This window comes from Cupressus sempervirens, chromosome 10, assembly GCF_028749045.1.
Source record: "Cupressus sempervirens isolate cs-2001-9-10 chromosome 10, ASM2874904v1, whole genome shotgun sequence".
Classification (NCBI taxonomy): domain Eukaryota; kingdom Viridiplantae; phylum Streptophyta; class Pinopsida; order Cupressales; family Cupressaceae; genus Cupressus; species Cupressus sempervirens.
The window spans coordinates 575,876,207-575,897,753 of NC_143127.1; the positions used below are offsets into that span (position 1 = coordinate 575,876,207).

General features: G+C 36.6%; 1 protein-coding gene across 8 annotated transcripts in view; it reads right to left on the reverse strand.

Moving 5' to 3' along the window:
- SWEETIE (HEAT repeat-containing protein) overlaps nucleotides 1–21,547 on the reverse strand; it is a 314,166-nt gene that overhangs the window by 257,834 nt on the left and 34,785 nt on the right. For 5 of the 8 annotated variants that reach the window (XM_089806950.1, XM_089806949.1, XM_089806948.1 and 2 more), the window contains exon 4: nucleotides 15,412–15,651. In XM_089806950.1, the coding sequence (XP_089663076.1) occupies nucleotides 15,412–15,651 (240 nt within the window). The remainder of the gene's footprint in view (nucleotides 1–15,411; nucleotides 15,652–21,547) is intronic. The other 3 variants (XM_089806951.1, XM_089806947.1, XM_089806952.1) reach the window with 1 other exon arrangement.

Genomic DNA, 21,547 nt, shown 5'->3' on the forward strand with positions numbered 1-21,547 from the left:
GAGAAGCTGGGACATGATTATCATTTTTCCTTTCGCACGATTCACCTTTGCTCTTTTTCTACATTATGTCCATGATCAACCTTTGCTGAAAGTTGTAATTCATCTTTGCTCTGAGAATTGCATTCGGATTGCTCACGTTAAGGAACTAGTTGTTTAGCGTCAAGCCAAAGCTCACATTCTTTTAACTCAAACCAGGTTATGTGGTCCGCCTTTCAATCATATTGTTATTTGTTTTTCCTTCTTAAATCTGCTTTTGAAATTACAGCAAGTGGAAATGTGTCCATGAAATACTGTAATGTACCATGGTATTGCAATATCGAATCGATACTCAATAAGTCTAACCTTTCCATGCTAAGTCAAGACCGATTGCACATGATAAGTTCAAACATCTCTATTTACTGAAGAATTCCCAGAATCAAACTATTTTATTTTCTTTCCTTTCAAGCCAAGATCATTTTTGAGTCATAGAAAACTGCGATATGATATACTGGGATATGTGATATTCTTGCACCAATTGAGATTCAGCAAAAAGAGTTACATTACTCTAACACCTAGGACTCACCTGGTTGTATGGCCAAGAAAGAGGGTGAAGAGGTGAAAGAGAGAAATCTGTAATAACAAAAAACAGAATCAGTTGTGACATAACAATTATTTATTATTTTAAAAGGAATCATTTACTAGCTCATGCATGTCCAATTCATTCTCTATTGTCAAGTTGAGTGGTCTGATTAAGTATCAAGATGCTCAATGGATGACAAGGTGTTCCATGTCTATTACGAGTAGGGAGGGCCTTTCTAATTAGAGAAAGCGTGGGGATAAATATAAGGTCTGTGGTTGGGTGGTTAAGCCCTTGACAATGTTTCCCCTCTCCACAAGATGTCAAGACGTGCATCAAATAAAGATAAGTTGAGCATTCAAACATTTATTGGTAACAGGTATTTTTACATTTATGATATTTATACAAGTAGAAGATATGATGGATTAATTTATATCGTAGAATTCAGTTATTTCCTTTAATGAAAGTAACCTTTCTCGTCAATGTAATTGGTAACTAGTTAGATCGGTTGACATTCCAACTAAATATGGAATATATCTATAGGATTGTTATTTCAGTCTTTCATTTATAAGAATAATGATTATGAGCATATCTTCTAATCTTATGCTATTGCCACAGTTAGCAATAGGAAAAAAAGGAATGAAGCAGGGGTATCTGACGCCCCAAATGATACAGTGGTATTTGATGTCCTAAATGATACAGTGGTCTCTGATGCCCTAGAAGATATATTGGTATTTGTCATTACGATAAAGTAGTATAGCTATTTGTTCCTTAAGAGGTATTTTATGGATTAACTTGGGTTTTGCAAAGCATCCCTAGACAGTTTTCAGTTTGAATACTACGGTATGTAGATTTTAAATTCTTGGGTAAATTCATTGATGGTATCTACAATTGAGTTTTCCGTTTAAGTAATTGTAATTGTTAATCTCATTCACATGAACATAACTGATATAACTCTCTTCCTATGAATATGAAGTAATAACTATATATCTTTGATATGATAGTTGTTAGTTAAGATCCGGGAAAGTTGGTTGTTACACATCTGCGTTAAGTGATTAGGTAGTAACTAGAAGCTTGGAAGAATTTATCAAAAGTTGGAGAGTCCATTAAAGATTTATCCACTAGAGAGGGGGATGAATTAAAATTTACCCTCTAGTTTAAGGCTGAATGCTACTAGGAGGCAGAAGTTGTAGACTATCATTCTACAATAGTTTAAATTCTAATTTTAATCCTCTGATGAATATGTATATGTAGTTGCTCATTCTGAATTCTGAGATTCATGACAACATAATAACCAACAAAAAGTTGTGCTCCCTAGATTTTCTCTATTTTTGAGCTGCTTAAGCTCAATTTCAATGAGGTCTGAGTTTGTAATGTCCATTCCTTAGACAGTCTAGTTGTTAGCAAGGGTTCCTATAGGTCAGCAGAGCAGATAGGGAACCCAACCGGTTACAGAGCTTAGCAGGGAACTTCATAAACCATTTTGGACAGTTCGAGACAATCTCCTATATTTTTATGAGGGATTCCTACTTTTTAGGGATTGAATGGGACTTGGCCAAAACACATCAGGGGAACTTGGGAGCCATTTTGAAGGTTTCTGTTGCAGTTCCTATTTTTAGGGAGCTCCCTAAATTTTAGGAGGGGGCTGTCAATACGCCTGCTATTATTAAATATAAGAAAGTTCAACCTTAAAACCAAATTAGGGTATGAGACAATAAAAGAACATTAGGGGCATCCATTTGATTATCAACGCATTCTTTTTTTATAGATGAGAAGTAAGCTAGTCCAAGGGGTTTAGCTTAGTTGGTTGAAGTGATGAGTTTTCATTGTAGAAACTGTAGTTCAAATCCCAAGAGGAACATCTTTGTGGAATTCTATGTTGTGACTCTTGGTCTTCTATTGGTTGTATTTATCTCATTGTAAAAAGTGGATTCTAAGTTGTGACTCTTGGTCTTCCAAATGTTGTTTCTAGTGTGGTTGCTCGAAAGGAGCTTGAATCAGCTTGTAATTCTCATGTTGTTGCTTGAATGAGCACAAAATTTGTAAAAGATTTCAATATAATAGATGAGAAGTAAGCTTCAGCTAAGGAAGAATTGAAGCTTCTGAGAACAAAACCTCCCAAAAGATCAGAAGGTAGATAGACAGCAGTAGCTACTACCAGTAATATTGATTAAGTTTGCAGCAGTGAGAGGCTAATATGGGGATATTTGAGAAGGATAGAATCACCTCTACCACCTGTGCCTTCCTTTACTACCTGTTGTACCCTTTTTCTAAGGCTTTTTCCATTCTCTTGCAGCCGTACACCATGTATTAAGCATTGGGATTTGTACAGCAACTTCCAGATCAGAGTAATCAGAGAATCATTTGTGAGATTCAGATAGCAGGGATTTATGATAGATCAGTTTTTTGCACATTGAAACTTTATTAGATGATAGGGTGATCTAGCCTGCAGGCCAGGCGTAGAATTTACAGATTCCTTCATATTTGTTTTCAGTAATTATTAGCATTGGAAATAAATCATATTGGTGACACATGGTCAGCTAGAACACCATTTTTATTGTGATTTTAGCAATAAAAACCCTTCTTGGAGTGAGCGTTGGACTTCCAGATATGCCCATTCTGGTTTTTGTGTTTTAGTTCTCTCAATTTGAATAAATGCATCACTGTTTTTGATAAATCAGAGTTTTGATCTTCCATATCAGTTATTTATATTTTTGTAATTAAGTTCAAACATCATATCTACCTGCTTACTTCAGCTTGCAAATTTCGAACTATCGTTGGGATTGAAACTTAAGTTCATAGCAAACAACTGAAGAACATCTCCCATCAACAACAAAACAAATCAGAAAAAATTGGCAAGGTTTGGTTGGAGATCTTTTAGAGTTTTGGAGCAATGATGTTGCGTACCTTAAAGCAAAAACTTTTATTCAATTACATCTCATCTACCTAGGTAGGAGATTTGTCAACCATTCTAGGATTTGAACCAAGAATATTTTAGTTGTACCAATACTCTAAAAAATAAACACAAATATTGATGAAAAGCAACCTTTTTTGGGACATTGTCGTGATTTTCGTGATTTGGAAAAAATCATTGACCAGATATTCATCATTTTTTCATGCTTAAAAAGCAACATAATCAACAAGAAAAGGAAAAACGACCACAAAAGGCCATGGAACCCAAGGAATTTTACTAGACTACGTTTTAGAAAACGATGGCAGAGATTATAGAAATATGTTGCAATTTGTTGTCTTGTATTTTGTCACCACAAAATGTAGGTAACAGTACAAAACTTTTTCATTTTAGTTCCGCTTGCCTCTGAATTTAGTTTGTTATTTAATTGGTTAGTATTGATCAACCAAGTGATTCCATTTGATATAATGAATCATTTTACTGAAGACTTTTGTTAAGTCATTTTAGTTTCTCTATTTTTCGAGCCTATGCTTGATTTTTGAAGCCTTCAAAGTCTTTTTTCTTGTTTTTAAGTGTCTTTGTTGGCTGTTGGTCCTTTGGTTTTACTCAAATTATTGCTTTCGGTTTTCCCTTCAATTTGACATATCTTAGGGCTGAATCGGAGTTGACAATCAAAAGATATGATCATTAGTGCCCAAAAAGTGGACCTTTTAGGTACAACTACACGAATTAAAAGTATCATGTTATATTTATTGTTGACATTCATTTTTGAAAAATATAACATAAAATTCACTTTATGTTATGTTTTTAATCAAGAACACCGTCTCATATGATATTATGTTAAGTGAAGCGGGGGCTGCACCTATTGAGACAACTGCTATGGTTCGCATCATTAGCTACCTAAAAAGAACTAAAAAAATGTGTGAAGATAGATGGCCTAAAATGGTCTTTAATGATACTTTGTGCAAACGTAGAAAGACACGGATGCAACAGAACATCAAGTCGATGGGCAAATGGAATATCCATTTTTGAATATGTGTCCCGCTAATAATAAAGAAATAAAGCTCTTTGTTATGGAGAAATTCTCTAAGAAGATTTGGAGTAATGGACTTGGAAGGGAAAAAGCTGCTTATATCAGCGAGTTCAACCCCACATGTGATCAACTCCAAAAGGCATACATAGGGGTCAACATTTCTTGGAGAGCTAAAAGTCTCATTGCACAGTTCAAAACCAACTCTCATCAACTCCAATGTGAGATCGATCGATGGAAGAGGCCAAAAGAGTCTTGGGAAGAGAGAATTTGAGCATATTTCACTTCACTCCACTTCCCACCATCTCGTGCAAGTGTATCATTTCATTCCATATCCGTCATTACATGCCAAGACGCATTGCATCTCATCCTTTGCATGCAATTACATGTAAACTCACCTTTCATCCACATTTACATGCAATCTCACTTTTCATTTCCAATTGCATGTCACATATACATGTAATTCACTTTTCGTGCAATGACATCTTGAAAACCCGTTTTGGATTTAAAGTCATTTATTAGAAGTCAAAAAAATTTATTTGCACGCATTACCATGCATTCAACTTTTGTGTCTTAAAGCATATTCATAAACGCTCAGTTCCACCTCATATTTTCATCCCCTCAAGCCATATTCCAACCTTTACATATGCATGTTGCCTCTTTTCAAGATGATCACATTAGGTCTTCAAAGTGCCTCATCCATACTTCCAAGCTTTGTTGTTGATCAAGAATTAACATTTTATGGAAGCAATATCCTCTGATGACGTATTCACATTTTGGAATTTTCATTTTACAACACAAGCACAAGGGATGCCCTCATCTACAAAATCAAAAGGCAAAATGAAATATCAATATGATAAAGAGTTGGCTCATGCGACTCCATCCCAGGAACGTCTATTCTTGATAGTGTGTCAGATACAAAGATCAGGCATGTAGATACATTTGATTTCTTGTGATGTATAGAACCTCTTGCTAGTCATGAAATAAAATGCATCAATAGGAGTAATACTCATTTGGTGTCTTCCTTTCCTATGGCTGCCCTAGAACCGAAATTTTTTCTAGGAATGTAAAGCGTTTCAGTTCAAAGTCAAAAACAATCAAGGATGCTAATAGTAATGTTATTATTAGCCTTGATTCTAAGGTTTTTGTATAGATTTTCAAAGTGCCGTAGAGTGCAGAGTGTGTGGATTTGACTAAAGAAACATCTTTGGAGATATGGAATGCAAAGAAGGGATATTATCATAAATATGTTAATTTGTATTGGTTGGACTCCAAGAGAAACAATTTCTCAAGATAGTCAAAAACCATTCACAGATCCAATTTTAAGCCAGAATACAAAGACCTGATTATCCTTCTCGGTCGAATATGTGGTCTCAAGAATTCTAGTGATTTTGAACCATGGATGTATAAGTTTATTTTCCAAATCATTGATAATAAAAAACAAATATTTTGGGGAGAACTTATCAGCACTGCACTATGTGAGCAGCTGCTCAATGTAGGAACATCAGCACCGTTCTACATGAATTCTTATCTTATCTATATTGTTGCTGCTATGGGATCTTTTTCAAGACTTTCAACTAAAGGAGACCCTGTTCAAGTTCTAGTTTGGCAGTATTATGATCAAATTACTTTGACAAATAGTATCGTTATAAGAGAGTTCAAGATGCATTTTTTGGACATTTTCGATGATTATTTGATAAGCAATTGTCTGTCAAAATGGTGTCAGATGAGGCTTGAGATAAGTTTAATCAATATGGTTGCATCTTTACTCAGTTTCCAACTTTTACCTATTTAAGAGTTGGGTATTTCAAAGGAGAACCATATACCTTACCTAGATATGCTATCGACAGGATCATTTTAATGGAATTGGCCAGACAACTCATGAAGGTTCAATCTGATCAACATGCTCTACATAAACTAGGTTCCAATATTTCCTCTGCCAAGCCATTAGTGATCGGTCATTATATGGTCAATTTTGTACACAAAGCAAAGGCCATGGAAGCAAAACTTTAGTTGGTTACATTGAAGAAGTTCAAGGCCAGATTTGATTTTCATTACAAAGAGATGAATTCGAAAATCAAGAAAGCATTTACTCATGTCCATCGTATAAAAGATATTTGGATTGACATGCGAACGGAGTTGGATATAATGAAAATGGACTACTACAGGTTGACTTTGCAGCAAATCATTAATCTTAATATGCTCGAGATCCCATCTGATTTCCAAATTGAAGATGATGGTAATATTCTTGATCTAGAATATCATCAAGCTAGTTTTGATAAACGATGCCCTTTCCCTATTCAATGGCAGCAAAAGGAAGGTTCTTCTATCCTTGATAGATTTCAATCCATTTTGGCAAACACCAAGTGGTTGAAAATCAAAGACCTTATAGGGTCAATCCAAAGTTTGGTTTGGATTGTGGAAGTTTTGGTCCTCCTGGAAGGAAGTCGCAATTAGAAATTGTTGGTAAAGATGGAACTTATTCTGATATAAAGAAATCCCTCAAATTCAAATTGAAAGGTAGAAAGGGATTTAAATTATCTCAGACACTCGAACAAGTTCAATAATCAGAAGGAGAATCAGATGAAGGACTCGATGAAGAAGATGAGGAGGAAGAAGTCATGATCATATCTCCTTTGAGGCCTACACAAATTCAGGAACCATCTAAGCAGGAAGCATCTTTTTTGGATACGATAAATGATGATGTGAATTCATTTTTCACTGTTTTCTCACCTTCCATCCCGACCTCAAAAGTAAATGCATTAGCTCTTCCTATATCTTCAGCAGCTCCTCCCATTTTAACAGCCGAACAATGTGAGCATTTAAGGAATGTGTTCAAGGATTTTTCAACTCTCACAGAAGGTCAAGATTCTCAACTTGATACATCCTTAACTGGTTTTGAGTTGTTCATGACAAAATCCTCCTACCATGCACCTATGAATTCAGCTATGCAAACTGAATCTTGCTCGGTCGTGACGGAGATACAATCAGGATCAATGCCAATGGTCTCCAATGGTCTCCATTGTACCTGCTTCCATAGATGAAATTTTCAGTTTGAGAAGAAAGGTTGTTCTACCCCCAGATGACCTTCCTATTAAGAAAACTAAGTCCAAATCTTTGAAAGATAAAATTGTTTCAAGGATCTTAGTTGATTCTAAAAAGACCAAGTTCGTAGAAATTGTTTAGCCATTGGTGAACAAGCTAGCTGAAGAACTTACTCGTTCTGATTACAAATTCACCAAGGTAGAAATTGGAAAGCTGTCGCGAGTAGGTTGCGACTGTCAAAGTGCAGAATGGACCAGCTACCATGGATGGAGCAGCAAGCTTTGTGCAACCTATTAGGGAAGAAGAAACAAGTAAGAAGAGTAAGCCTCCCCCCTTTTATCTCTCTTTGATTATAGGAGATAATATGGTTGACAATTGCATGATAGACTCCAGAGCTAGCAGCTCGGTGATGCCAAGGTGTGTAGTTGATCTTCTTGGTATTAAATATGAACCAATGTCTAAGGGAGTTGTTCAATTGTATGGTAGTTTTGTTCCAACAATAGGAGTGTTAAGAGGTGTAAAGATGGCATTACATGCATGTCCTAGTTGTACTATTATACAAGACATATCAGTTGTTGAGTTTCCTCTGCACTTTTCTATTTGCCTATCTAGGGACTTCACTGCACAAATTGGTGGCTATATTGTATCTAATTGGTCCTACATGTTCTTTAGAACTATATATGGAACAAAGGCTTCCATAAAGGCAGAACCATTGGCCCTTAATCACATAGAGACTTGTACTCCTAGCCCCATAAATATGAATTGCACAAATCAATGAAGAAGATGAGGAATGCATAACTCATGAACATGCTACTCTCTTAATAGAGGCTCCTAATTATCTTTTAGATGAATGGTCTAATGCTTTCCAAATTGACCCAATACAAGAAGCTGAAGAGACAGGCCTTGAAACTTATTGTATATTCGACGAGGGTGCCCCTATTCACAATATCATGAAAGCACAAGAAGATATAAATGGATTGTGGAATATGTTCTTTGATGGCTCGAGGAATAAGAATGGTTCAAGTACTGGTGTAATGCATGTTTCCCCTAGTCTGAAGAAATAATACTTTTCATATAGACTCCACTTCAGCTGCACTAATAATGTGGTTGAGTATGAAGCCTTGATTCAAGGTCTCCAACTTGCACAAAGAAGAGGTACAAAGCTCTTAAAAGTATTAGGGGATAGCAAGTTGATTGTGACTCTAATCAGAAATCAGAATGCCACAAAGAACAACCTTCTTAAGTCATACAAGCATAGAGTTTGGGATCTACTTGAGGGCTTTCGGACATTCAATATTCAAAGTGTTCCTAGAAACAAAAACAAACATGTTGATAGACTTGCAGCAATCAATGCTCACTATGATATAGCAGAACAAGTTGCTGATGTATAGGAACAACAGATCTGACTGGTTGCAAGGACTGTCTCCCACACAATTGCACGAATTGGCAAGTCTTTGATTCTGATTTGCAAATTGTTAATTTTCTGCAAAATGAAGCAGAGTTCGCTGCTAAATATCAGTCTAAGCTACAAAGTCAGTATGGAGATCAGATTGTGAATCTTAATTCCAACAAGTTGCCTAGAGGTCTGGTCACTTCAGAGGGCATGTTTAATTATGATGATCAAGCAAGAAGCAAAGGCTCGAAATTGACTGCAAGGAGGGATGACTACATACCTATCATTATTGCTAATGGAAAGACTTAACTTGGGAAAGGTATTCTCTGAGGCTGAACAAGAAGTTTAAATTAATTTATGTCAAGAATTCAGTGATGTTATTGTTTGGACACATGAAGACTTAAAGAGTTTTGAGCCAAGCTTATTTCAGCACACCATAGATTAAAACCATGATGCAAAGCCTGTTAGACAAAAGCAAAGAACATTCAATCCCAAGATTGAACCCTTAATGAGAAAAGAGTTGTTCAAACTTATAGAAGCCAATATTATTTTTCCTATATAGCACTCTTCATGGGTAGTCAATCTTGTTCCTGTTAGAAAGAAGAATGGAGAAATCAGAAGAATAAATAAATCAGGTTGTGTATAGATTTTAGACCTTAATAAGGCTTCTCTTAAAGATCACCATCCCCTTCCTTCTGTGGAACAAATTCTGTTCGAGGATAGTGGTTCAAAGAGGTTTTCTTTCTTAGATGGTTTTTCAGGATATAACCAAGTTTTAGTCCAGGAGTCAAACCGATACATGGGGTACTTATGCCTATTGTAAAATGCCATTTGGACTAACCAATGCAGGTGCTACATTTCAAAACGCAATGGAGATGACTTTTAAGGCTGTGTTGCAAAAATTTTGTGCTAATATATCTTGATGATATGACTATCTATTCAAAGCATGTGAACTCTAAAGTTATACTATTTTACACGAACATTATATCTTAAGGTAGTATAAATTATATAAGCATGCTTTATCAATGGTTTTATACGAATATTTAAATTTTCCCTATATTTTTTATTTTTTTCCTATTTTTGATATATACATGTTCCTACTACCGTCTCCTGCTCCAAGAAAAAAAATTGTCCCAGAAACCCATTTCCCCAACCCCTCGTCTTGGAAACTTGGGGTAACATAAGACAATTTTGCTCCAAATCGTGGGGATTTTCCCATAAAAATTGCAACAACCAGGCTTTTTGAAGTGGCAGATTTTTCATAAAAAGTAATTTTTTTAACTATTTTATTTCCATTTGGCACTAAGGTTTTGGCAAAAAACAAATTCATTTTTTTTATGACTAGGGTCTTCAAATTGGAGGCGAGGGTTTACAAAATTAATAGCTAGAGTCTCTAAGCTATAGGCTTTCTACAAAGGTTTTGTCAAAACCATCTTTACAGACTAGAATTTATTACTAAAAAAGTTCAAGTTTTTTTGTGCTGAATTTGCAACTTAAATACTGTAACAACAAGTTAACCTTTACTTAGTGATCTTATTTTATGAATAAATGGCTTCTTTACCCAACAACATGTTGGAAGTTCGTTAGTGTTTTACTAGAAAAAAATACATGGAAGCAAAAAATGATCACAGTCTTAGAGTACAGATCTCCCCAAAAGATCATCCTAGGTATCAACACCTGACCCACGATTATGGGTAAAAATCAGCACAAGTTTGATGAACGTGAAAAGAACAATTCATGTTAATAAAATTATCAATGATAAATGTCATGATTCTTTAAGACCAAATAGCGATGATTTCAGCTGCAATTCGAAGCAGCTGCAAGAATTTCATGAGACTCCGAATAAGAGTAGAGCCTTCTTTTTGAAGAATATCACTTTTCTGATCCCTGCAGATGAGAAAGTGTCCTTGCAGGAACACTTGCTCAAAATGAAAAACATTAAAGATCATTCTCAAACACTGGTCAAAAGATGGAGGAAAAAGGAATGGTGGTAATTTCACACTAAAAATCTTACCATGTGCTTATGAGTATTTCATTGAGACACTAAACACAACCTCTATGAAAGCTGATCTCAAGTTCGAAGAGCTATACGATAAGCTCTTAAAACAAAACAAATGGAAGAAACAATTTGGTAGTAACCGTGAAATGGGTGTGGAACAAGAAGTAGTCAAACAGAAAACTACAAGCAAATGATTGTACAAGAAAGAACAAGGTCACAATAACGATGAAAGAAAGAAACTAAATAAACATATTATTGCAGTAAGTTGGTTCATTCGAAGAAGCACTCCTGAAAAGAGTTGGCTGCACAGAAATTGAACTAAGCAAGATCTCAACAAAATCAACAGAAGGCTGATAGAGTAGATCAGAAGTCATCTACATCTTACATCAATTCAAGAGCATCACGTCACCAACAGGTAAGAATTGTTCACAAAATACACTACTTGCTCTGATTTCATGATGAATGGCTGTGGATAGAAGTACACAATATTAGACAAAGTGATTGTACAAATAACTAGTATAAAGAAAAAAACAATTTCTTCAATGTGGCTACAAAACAGAAGTGCAGCTCAATCTACCATCTGTAAGTCAATTATGCGACATACTCCTACTGTAGATAACATTTTCAACAAACAAAAATGCACCATCATTGAAAAGGAGTCCAAGAAGCCTATTGCTTTGGTATAGAAGACCAAGGATCATAGAGATTGATTGAAACTGGATAGGCTATAGAACATGCATTGGCAACTAAGAGTGCATCAACCATTACTACACTTTGGCATCAATGATATGGACACATTGGTTTGTCCTACCTCTCACACTTGACTAGAGAGAACTTGCTAGGTGGAGTTTCTAACACTGAGAAAAAGATACAAAGAATCTGTAGGAATTGTCAAGTTCAGATGCAACATGGAACACCATTTAACGATGGACAGGCTTGAAAAGTGAAGAGCCTCCTAAGATTGGATCATTGAGATATTTGTTAACTAATGAACATGGCATTAGTCACTAGGTATATATTCTAAAATTGACAACCAAGGTGTCTAATAAATTCACTCTTAAAATTTGATTGCTAAAGAAAATTTTATTCCAAAGAATTCAGCAACTTGTGTGCTAAAAACAACATCAAAAGACAGTTTCCCACACCCTTCACTCCACAATAGAAAGGAGTAAATAAGTGGCCAGGCCGTACCATAATAGAGATGGTTTGAAGTAGGATAAAGAACAAAATTGTTCCCAAGAGGTTGTGTTATACGAATAGAAGTGGCAAGATCAAGGGGAATAGAAGTTCAGTCCTGAGAAGCAGAATAGAAGTGGCAAGATCACAGGGAATGGTTATACAACACCAATGGCAAGGACCGCATGAGACCAAGAGGAATGGTATGTCGATCTTGGGCCTAGGGTAGAGGGTCTCTAGGGCACCCTTTCAAGTCACCTTCTATGGTTGGGCCCTCTTAACTTGATTTAAGCAATCTTGTGATTAGATCTATACTCAAGTATATTCATATTTCTAATTAAGGATATCTACTTTATAAATTATGATTATAAATGACCCCTAACTTGTTTGCATGGTCTAAATCAAAGTGAAAGGTATCTCTAACCCTTCTTTGTTTGTTTAACTAATTGTGGCCTACAGCAAAATTTCGGTATTCATGCTTTTGGGACCTTACAAGTATTTGGTTAAATAGGGATTCCAATAGAGTATTTTAGATACAAATTTTTATGTCACAAAAGTGGTAATATTATCATTCTTCTAGTTGTGTGGATGATATTGTTATTATAAGTCATGAGGCAAGTGTTATTAGTTAAATCAAATTTGATTTAGTAATTAAAATTCAACTAACAAATCCAAGTCTCCTACATTACTATCTAAATGTAAAAGATTGATACAGATGTGGTGTTGATTTGTAGTGACTGCTAAGGAAAGTACTGTACACTTTTCATTAGGCGTGGGGTTCCCTTGTAAAGTGTTTTTGAGTTGACTTGTCAAGTGTTTCCCAAGGTTGACTTGTCAAGTATGTTTAGGGTTAACTTGTTAAGCGGACATAAGTCATGTAATATGGGCTTACAGTTAGGGTTTTCAAAAGAGATATATAGCTTCTTGCAGCAGTATTGAGCTGTAAGGGAGATTGCAGATTGTAACAGGTTGAAGTTACTAGGCAATAATTTTGGACTCTCTGCTTGGTGGACGTAGCTCAAGGCTAAGTGAACCACATTAAATCTTTGTGTCTCCTGTTCCATTTATGTGTGCTTTATTCCTTTGTGCTATTGGTTATATTGGCATGTAACTGTTATTTTTTGTCTAAATAATCCTAACAGGTGGAAGCATTTTTATTTCACAATCCATATGCCAAAGGTTTCTAGGCCAAAATTGACATGAAGACTATCAATGACTCGACTAAAAGGGAACTAGTGTGCAATATTACATACCTTCAGCCACTAGACCTGATTTAAGTTATGTTTTAAGTTTCATTTCCACATTCAGGTTATTAAATGTAGAACATTGAACTAAAATGAAGAGGGTGTTGATATATGTGAAAGGGACACTTGACTTTGGACTTTTGTATGGTAGAAGCAAATATCCTTGGTTGGTCGGGCACCCAGATTTAGATTTAGCAATTTCTTTGACAACAGAAGATCCACTTAACAATATGTTTTAAGCCTTGGCATGAGCATAGTCACATCAGCCAGCAAGAGGCAATGGTAGTAGCTCTCTCCATGGGTGAACCAAAATATCAGTGAACAGTAAAAGCGACATGTGAAGTAGTATGGCTCTAAAGTAAGTTTTCAAACATTACGATATCTCAAGCAAAGCCTTCGCCCTTGTTCTATGACAATCAAGGGATGTGCAAACTGGCCTAGAAGGCAATATTCCACAAACATACCAAACATGGGAAACTATTGTCTCTTCATCAGACAACTTGTAGAAGATGGATCAGTTATGCTGCAGTATTGTCCTTCAAAGGACCGAAAACATTCTCACCAAGCCTTTGGGTCTTCACAACTTTGTAAGTTTTTGGGATAAGCTTGGTGTAGTTAGTAGATCAATTAAGAGAGGATATTAAAGCAATATTATATTGTAAGGGTCAATTATTTTTAGACTGGATTTAATGAAGTAATTTCAACTTTAGGTTAGACTTAAATTAGCCATTATGCATTATTTAATTCACTATTTCTACTCAAGACTATTTTTAGACTTCGATATTTTTAGCTCATTGTAAACCCTAAATAAGAAAGCATTTGCTACTTATATAATCAGTTGACTATTTTGGCAATCATTCTATGTTGAATTTTCATAATAGTTCGTAGTGCCTTTTTGAGGTCTCAAAGGTCTATATGCGTGTACCTACAAGGTGTACAGTCATTCCATTGTTTTCTTCACTTTCCTATGTTGTTTTTATGTTAATGTTGTAGCTTCAGTCGGATTGAATTGATCTAGAGATAATCCTTCTATGATTATTGGTTAATCATCAGTTAGAGAAACTCACATGTATCTAAAATTTTATATATATATATATACATACATATAGAGAGAGATCATAGAGACATGTCTCTTCATGAGACATGTCTCCTCTATACACACACAGAGATATATATACATTAAAATCTGCACTTGGAATACACAGAAATAAAAAGCAGTGCTATTACATTTGCAGATCCTTTCACTCAACATGGTATCAGAGCCAAACTGTGAATGTAAGGAAGCAACTTGTTTTGCATGAACTCTTCATTACAGTTCAAAATATAAAGACCATCTTCATATTGAAAATGTGTCATTGATGTCATTGTTGGAGCTCTGTTGCCCGCAAGTACAGATGTAAGAGCCTCGTGGAAACACCATAGAGACTTGTATCTTCATGAGACATGTCTCCTCTACACACGCGCACACACACATTTAAATCTGCACTTGCAACACACAGAAATAAAGAGCAGTGCTATTACATTTGCAGATCCTTTCACTCTAACACTTTAAGTTTTGTACTACAAGAAGGCCATGTTTTTTTTTCCGTTTCTCAAATTCATATGGCATTTCAATCATATTTGTGCAACTTCAGATGTTATTATCCTCTCAAGAGTCATGGTATACTCAAATGGATGGGGAAAAGCAAAAAATGATGAAGTAAGAATAGCTGAATCCGCTGCCCCTTGATAATCCGTGTTGCCCTTCAATAATTATAAACAAGATCCATACCTGGAACTACATTTTCTTCTTGGATCTTTCTACCTTGTTAGAAATACTATTTTTTTATGTTCTCAAAGTGTAGCCCAAAAGTTATGTGCTATTAATCTGTTTGGAATATATTTAATGTCATTGTTATGAGAGATCAAGTCACATTACCATATGGTAAAAGATTTTCTTGATATACAAGAAAATTCACAGTGCTTCTTTTGTCATCCAGTTTCTACAAAAAAATTATGACAAGCTTAACCGTATCGAAGAAATTCATTATAAAATAAGAAATATTTGAGCAGCCAACCTTAACACAATGAGAGGCAGAATTTTCAAGTCCATTGGCTCCTAATCCAGGCCCTCCAGTAATTGCAAAAGCTCTTAGACATCCAGCTGCCACAGTTCTCACAGCTGTTGACTTATCTGTTACGCCAAAACGCATAACTGTACGGAAAGCTTCTGAGTAAGCTGCAAATGGACCTGCCCCTGCAGAACCTTCCAGTGCATCCTGAAGCAGCTCTAGAGCCACAATCCTGACACTAACCTGCTAAGAAATGCATATAACAATTATTACTGTAACCATTTTGCATCAACAAATGAATATAAAACAAGCTACTTATTTGTTCAATGTCCCAGAAAGTCTCACATGAGAAAGTTAAAATTGTTTAACATGAGCGTTACTTCAGCATTTTTTCATTTTATAATGTAACACACAACTTGCTAAAACAGTCAACCATCAGGAAAAGATAGCCATGCACCTTGTTGGAAATGGGAATGCCTCACAAAAAATTATGGAGATACATGTAATGTCCCCAACATATTTGAATAACTTAATTAAATTAACTGATTAAGAGGATCCAAATGTTAAATATTTGCCCAAAAATATATGATAAACAGAAATAAAGAATAGCCAAAATAGATGCAACATAGACCAGAAATTACCCTGGGAAAACCCTTTTAGAATGAAGGGAAAAACTCCAGCCACACAACAAAAGATCACTTTATTAATAATAAAATTCAAGCATACAATGTATTTCACTTGATACGATATATATGACATATAGAGAGACTCTTCACATTACAACCGAAGGTCTCTTAAATTTCCCAAAACATAACTCCTTAATTTCAGATACAACTCTTTGTATTTCCATCCCTCAATGCATGTCTTAATATTTAATATTCCAATTTATCATAAATGTCCTTTTCACCTAAAGGTGACCATAACGATAATAACGCCCATATTTCTACAAATAAAGATCTCTATCGCAGCTACAATCTCCAACACTCCCTCTTAGAGAGAGAGAGAGCTAAACAATCACACTAAAGTGCAACCAAGAAAATGTCAATGATAAATTCTGATCACATAGATCCAAAACATAGTTCATGGAATCACTCAACATGAAAAACCTACAGAAGTCACATTCAACTTTCCTCACAGACTCGCTCAACGTAACATTGTCATGGAATCTCTGAACATGACAAACCTGCAAAAAATCACAATCAACTTTCAACACGGACTCACTCAACGTGATGTTGTCATGGAATCTCTCAACATGGCAAACCTGCAATAATCAAAATCGGCTTTGATCACAGACTCTCTCAACGTGATGTTATCATAGAATCTTTCAACATGACAAGTTAGTAAAGTTTACAACCAGCATCTTATCACGGCCTCTCTCAACATGATACAATCATGGAATCTCAACATGATTTCCAACTCCCACCATGGAATCTCTCAACATGATGACATCAAGAACTCTCTCTACATGATGTTCACTATGAATCTCTCATAAGTAAAAGAGTTATCAGGTTCCCCTTACAATTTTATATATTAATTTCACACAAATAATAACTCATAAAATCGCAGCTGAAAACTCTTTTCCAACAAGAGTCTCAAAATCTAACAAGAAAGGAAATCACAGTTGAAATCTCTTTACCAACAAGAGTCTCAGAATCTAACAATACCAAAATATTAACAACATAAGAATGAAAATGACGAGGATTTCATGAAGACTCCCTCTTAACAAAAATTACATTGATCACCATATTAGGATAGTTGATGTAACCTCCTTTTGAAGCTGAAAGTCTGCCTCTAAAGCTCATTCTCCATGCATCTTGCAACCAATAAACATCAATCTAGCATATAGATTAATCAAGAACTACTTTGATCTCTGCAATGTGATCCAGATAGTATCCTCCCTCTGCAGCTGAATACACTTCATCTGAATATCATTTTCTATGGATCATCAAATCAATCTTAAGCAGCGTTCCCATTATGTCCTGCAATCATGAGAATAATAACTCACAAAAGCTATTATAATAGAGATCAATGCTCTACACTATTCCAGTAATAATGATTCAAGATCAACACTTTCTCTAATGGTCTTCAAAAGATAAACTGAATAATAAATTATAGCCATCCTTCCTTGTGGTGATGGCACATGAATAGATTCCACCAGTCCAAACTCTTCAGTCCATGTTTGTTCAGTAGACATCAAGCAAACTCCAATCCAATCATGGATGTCGAGCAACACCCGATAGTCTCCTAAGCCTGTCTTGAACAAAGCTCTGAATCAGCAGCTACTTTTGGCAATAACTCCCGATGTTTTGATCTCCAGCAAAGACATTTCCAGACAATCATAGTACTTTAGGCATTCAGTCAAAGACGTCAAGACTGTCGACTTATGGGGGATTTCCTCCCCTGCAGCAGCCAACGGAAGCATGCACTCCTGAAAACATATTGTTCACTACAGTCATTGCTTGTAAATGGGCTTCTCTACTTCTGTTATGACCTCCCTGAGATTCGAAAAACAGTCTTTAACACTGAGCCAAAAATAGACTCGAATATCAATCACTGGAGAGATGCACAATCACATTAACGGACAGCAGTTACAAGAATTGTGATTGACACCACCAATAAATACATGAAATCTTGCAAAGGACAGGGGTCATCTTGTTGGTGAGAGTACCAGCAACAATCATACAATTGAACTGTCTAGGGTTGGGCCTGAAAATAATATTTTGTGTAGGATTCCTAATCCTGAGTTTGAAGTTGAAATAATAAATAATCACAAAGCAATTACCAATATCCGAAATGCTGCCAAATTTGTTGAAATAACTAATAATTTACTGCTAGATAATGTTTATTACATTTACTGAAAGCTTCAAATATGTGACAGAAACTTCATCACTTGCTGGAAAAGTAACTACAGAATATAGAAGACCTTGAATTACACATAATGATGCATGTAGCTTACAAAAATATAGCATGTGCCCTTAAATTGGAAAATATATGCTCCAACCAAGGAATGTGGAGTGTACTCAGAAATTGGAGAAATCACATTCCAGCCCACGTTATATTTCCAACGTTATAATTTAGTATTCCTGTCATGTCCAAACCTTCAACTCTAGCTATTCCTTTACCGCTGTATCCACCTTAGATCTCTAGCTTCTCTAATCACATGATAACCCAATACCTCATCTATGCCACTAATGTAATGCTAACTTCAACTATGTTCAATTCCGTTCGTTCTTCAAGGAAGAGTGTCGTCATATCATATATTTCCAACTTCTCCTATGATACTGCCACCGTAACAAATATTTGTCTTTTTCCAGCCAAACAAAACAAATAGAAATGTAGCCAACTATCTACACAGAAAGTTATGTATTAACACAGAAAGATAAGTATAACAATTCCAAATTCCAACACAATTTTTCCTTGTGTCTCCACTAGGTTAGGTTAACTTCCTGACAAAAGGATTTCAGAATAGTTCCACAGTATGGACAAAAACAATCCTTCTCCACTCTGTCATAACCTTTAATTCAATGCCACCATAGACCCTCAATTTCTCTAGTGTATACCACATTTCTTTTGTTACTTGGTACCGCAATCTCTATCACCTTCCGATCCACTAGGTCAACATTGGTTGACGAAAGGATACCCTAGTATCACATTTTCAGTCTTCACGACATTCAATCAATTTGTATTCACACCCTTTTCCCCTTCCACACAACCTTCTTTAAATTAATGAATTTAGGTGAAATTCGTGTAAACTTCCAAACCAACTATTAACAAGTTTTATTATTTGCTATTATTATTATTTGTCAACATCAAATTTTATTAATTAAATTATATTAGTCCATAGAATAGAAACTAATATAAAGTAATTAATATGATGTATGTATGTATGTATGTATGTATAAATATAGTTGTCTTCACAAAGACAAACCTGGAGGGGTATTACAAATCTCCCCTCCCCCATGTTGCTTGCCCACACGCAACTGTAAGTTAGGATGTTGGAGCACATGTTCACCTTCCCATGTAGTGTCCTCTATTCACCTTCCATTATATTAAATATTCTTTGATAGATCATGTCGTCGGTAGAAACTGTAGCCGACAGGGTGTTGTCGTCGGTAAAGATTTTGTAGCCGACGAGCCGACGAGTAGATTAGGATTGTTTTGTAGCCGACGAACCTCTTCTGGAAGGTTCAACGGAAAGTATTTATACACCCTCTGGGGTCATTGTAAAGCATCTCATGACCAGTTATGTAATTTGTGGCTTATGCGAATAAAGGAGTATTGCTGTTCGTGTTCATTATCTGTGTGCATTTCTTAATTAACCTATGCGGTAAACATTTGACACCATTGTCGTATGAACCTGGAAGGTGGGAGGAATGAAGATTAATGCCAAATCAGCTTAACAAGGATCGAAATAAGGTCAAGGGAAAAGATGGAATCCGTACTGCGCAAGAAAATTTAATTCTGGCATAGCAAGCCGAACAGCGAAGGAGATTCCAGAAGATTGCCGACGGAAACCAGAGCACAAAAGAATTGTTGGAGGAAACTCGGCAACAGGTGGAATTGGTGGAAGAAGCACGAGAGGAGTTTTTGAATTTGTGTTCGCCGAGGGAAAAGAATCCAAACGGAAGAGCATCGACTCGCATGGCTCAGGGTGCCGAGGGAGCACGAGCGTGGAGTGAACTCTTCGTCCGGGATACACTTCTGCAGGGGACAACTTCAGAAGATCCTTCTTCACCAACGTTCCCAGCTGTTGAGACCGTGGGAGAACAGTCTGCCGGTGTGGGAGTGCAGACCACCAGTGTGGGAGAACAGTCCACCAGTGCTGGGGTGCAGTCCACCGGTGCAGGAGTGCAGTCCGCCGGTGCAGGAGTGTAGTCCGCCGGTGCAGGAGTGCAAAGCCACGGTGTGGGAGTGAACAGCGCCAGTGTTGCAGGACCGAGCAACGCCTGTTTACAAAAACCAATTGTGATGGCGGGACCAAAAGAAAAACTGCCGAAGTTCGATGGCAATGGTACGGCCGATCCCATTCGACATTGCAAAATATGTGAAACGATCTGGAGGGCAAATGGCATAACTGATGAAGATGACTGGATGAGGCAATTTTCGGCCACCCTGCGGGGCGTGGCAATTGACTAGTTTACTAGTACAGATCCGCAAAAGCTAGACAGTTGGAATAACATTAAAAAGGAGTTTCTGGCCGAATTTCAACTATTGCGCGACGATAATGAAATTGTAGCAGAGATCTTCAATACTAAGCAAGGAAAGAACGAAATTGTCCACGTCTACGCCAGGAAATTAAAAGATTTGATAAACAAAATGGAAAATAAGTCGGCAAACGGACTTCAAAAAAGGTGGTTTGTGGAAGACCTACGCCCAAAGCTACGAAAGAAAATAAAAATTGTGTCGTCGTCATCCTACACGGAAGCCTATAACAGAGCATTGAACCTCGAAAGTGAGTAGAAGACAAAGAAGAAGAAGAAGACTAGCTCATCTGATTCTGATGATGATGAGCCTTCCGGAGAAGATAGCAGCGACAATGAAGGCAGTAGCAAGAAGGTCCGCACCCTACAGAAAGACATGATCCGCATGATGGAGTTTTAAAATATGCAAAAGGAGACGAAAGGCAGTGAGCTGTGGTGCACGGAGTGTAAGACCAACGGTCATACTAAAGGATCCTGTCCAAAGAACCAATTCTGCGACATTTGTTAATCATGGGCCATTCGACCAAGGACTGTCCCTTTAACATGAAGACCAGAGGATCTCCACAGGTACTTCTTACACAGGAAGCGTCCCCGTCAAGCAGTAGTGGAAATACCAATAATGTTGGTGCTACGTCCGGAGGATACAGGAATAATAGACGCGGGCAGAATAATAATAACAATGCAGACAATAACACTAACAATACCAGCAGAAGCCGAATCGAGTATGATGCGAACGGACGGCCGATCATACAATGTCGTATATGTAACTTGTGGGGGCACTTTGCCCAGGAATGTCCAACTGCAAATACCCCTCAACTGTTATGCAAATGGTGCGGACCTGGCAACCATGACGATGCCAAATGTCCAAAATCTAGAGTCAACTTGATCACTGTCAGGACAGCTGAAGAAGAGGTGTTGGCGATTACACGGAGGCAAGCAAA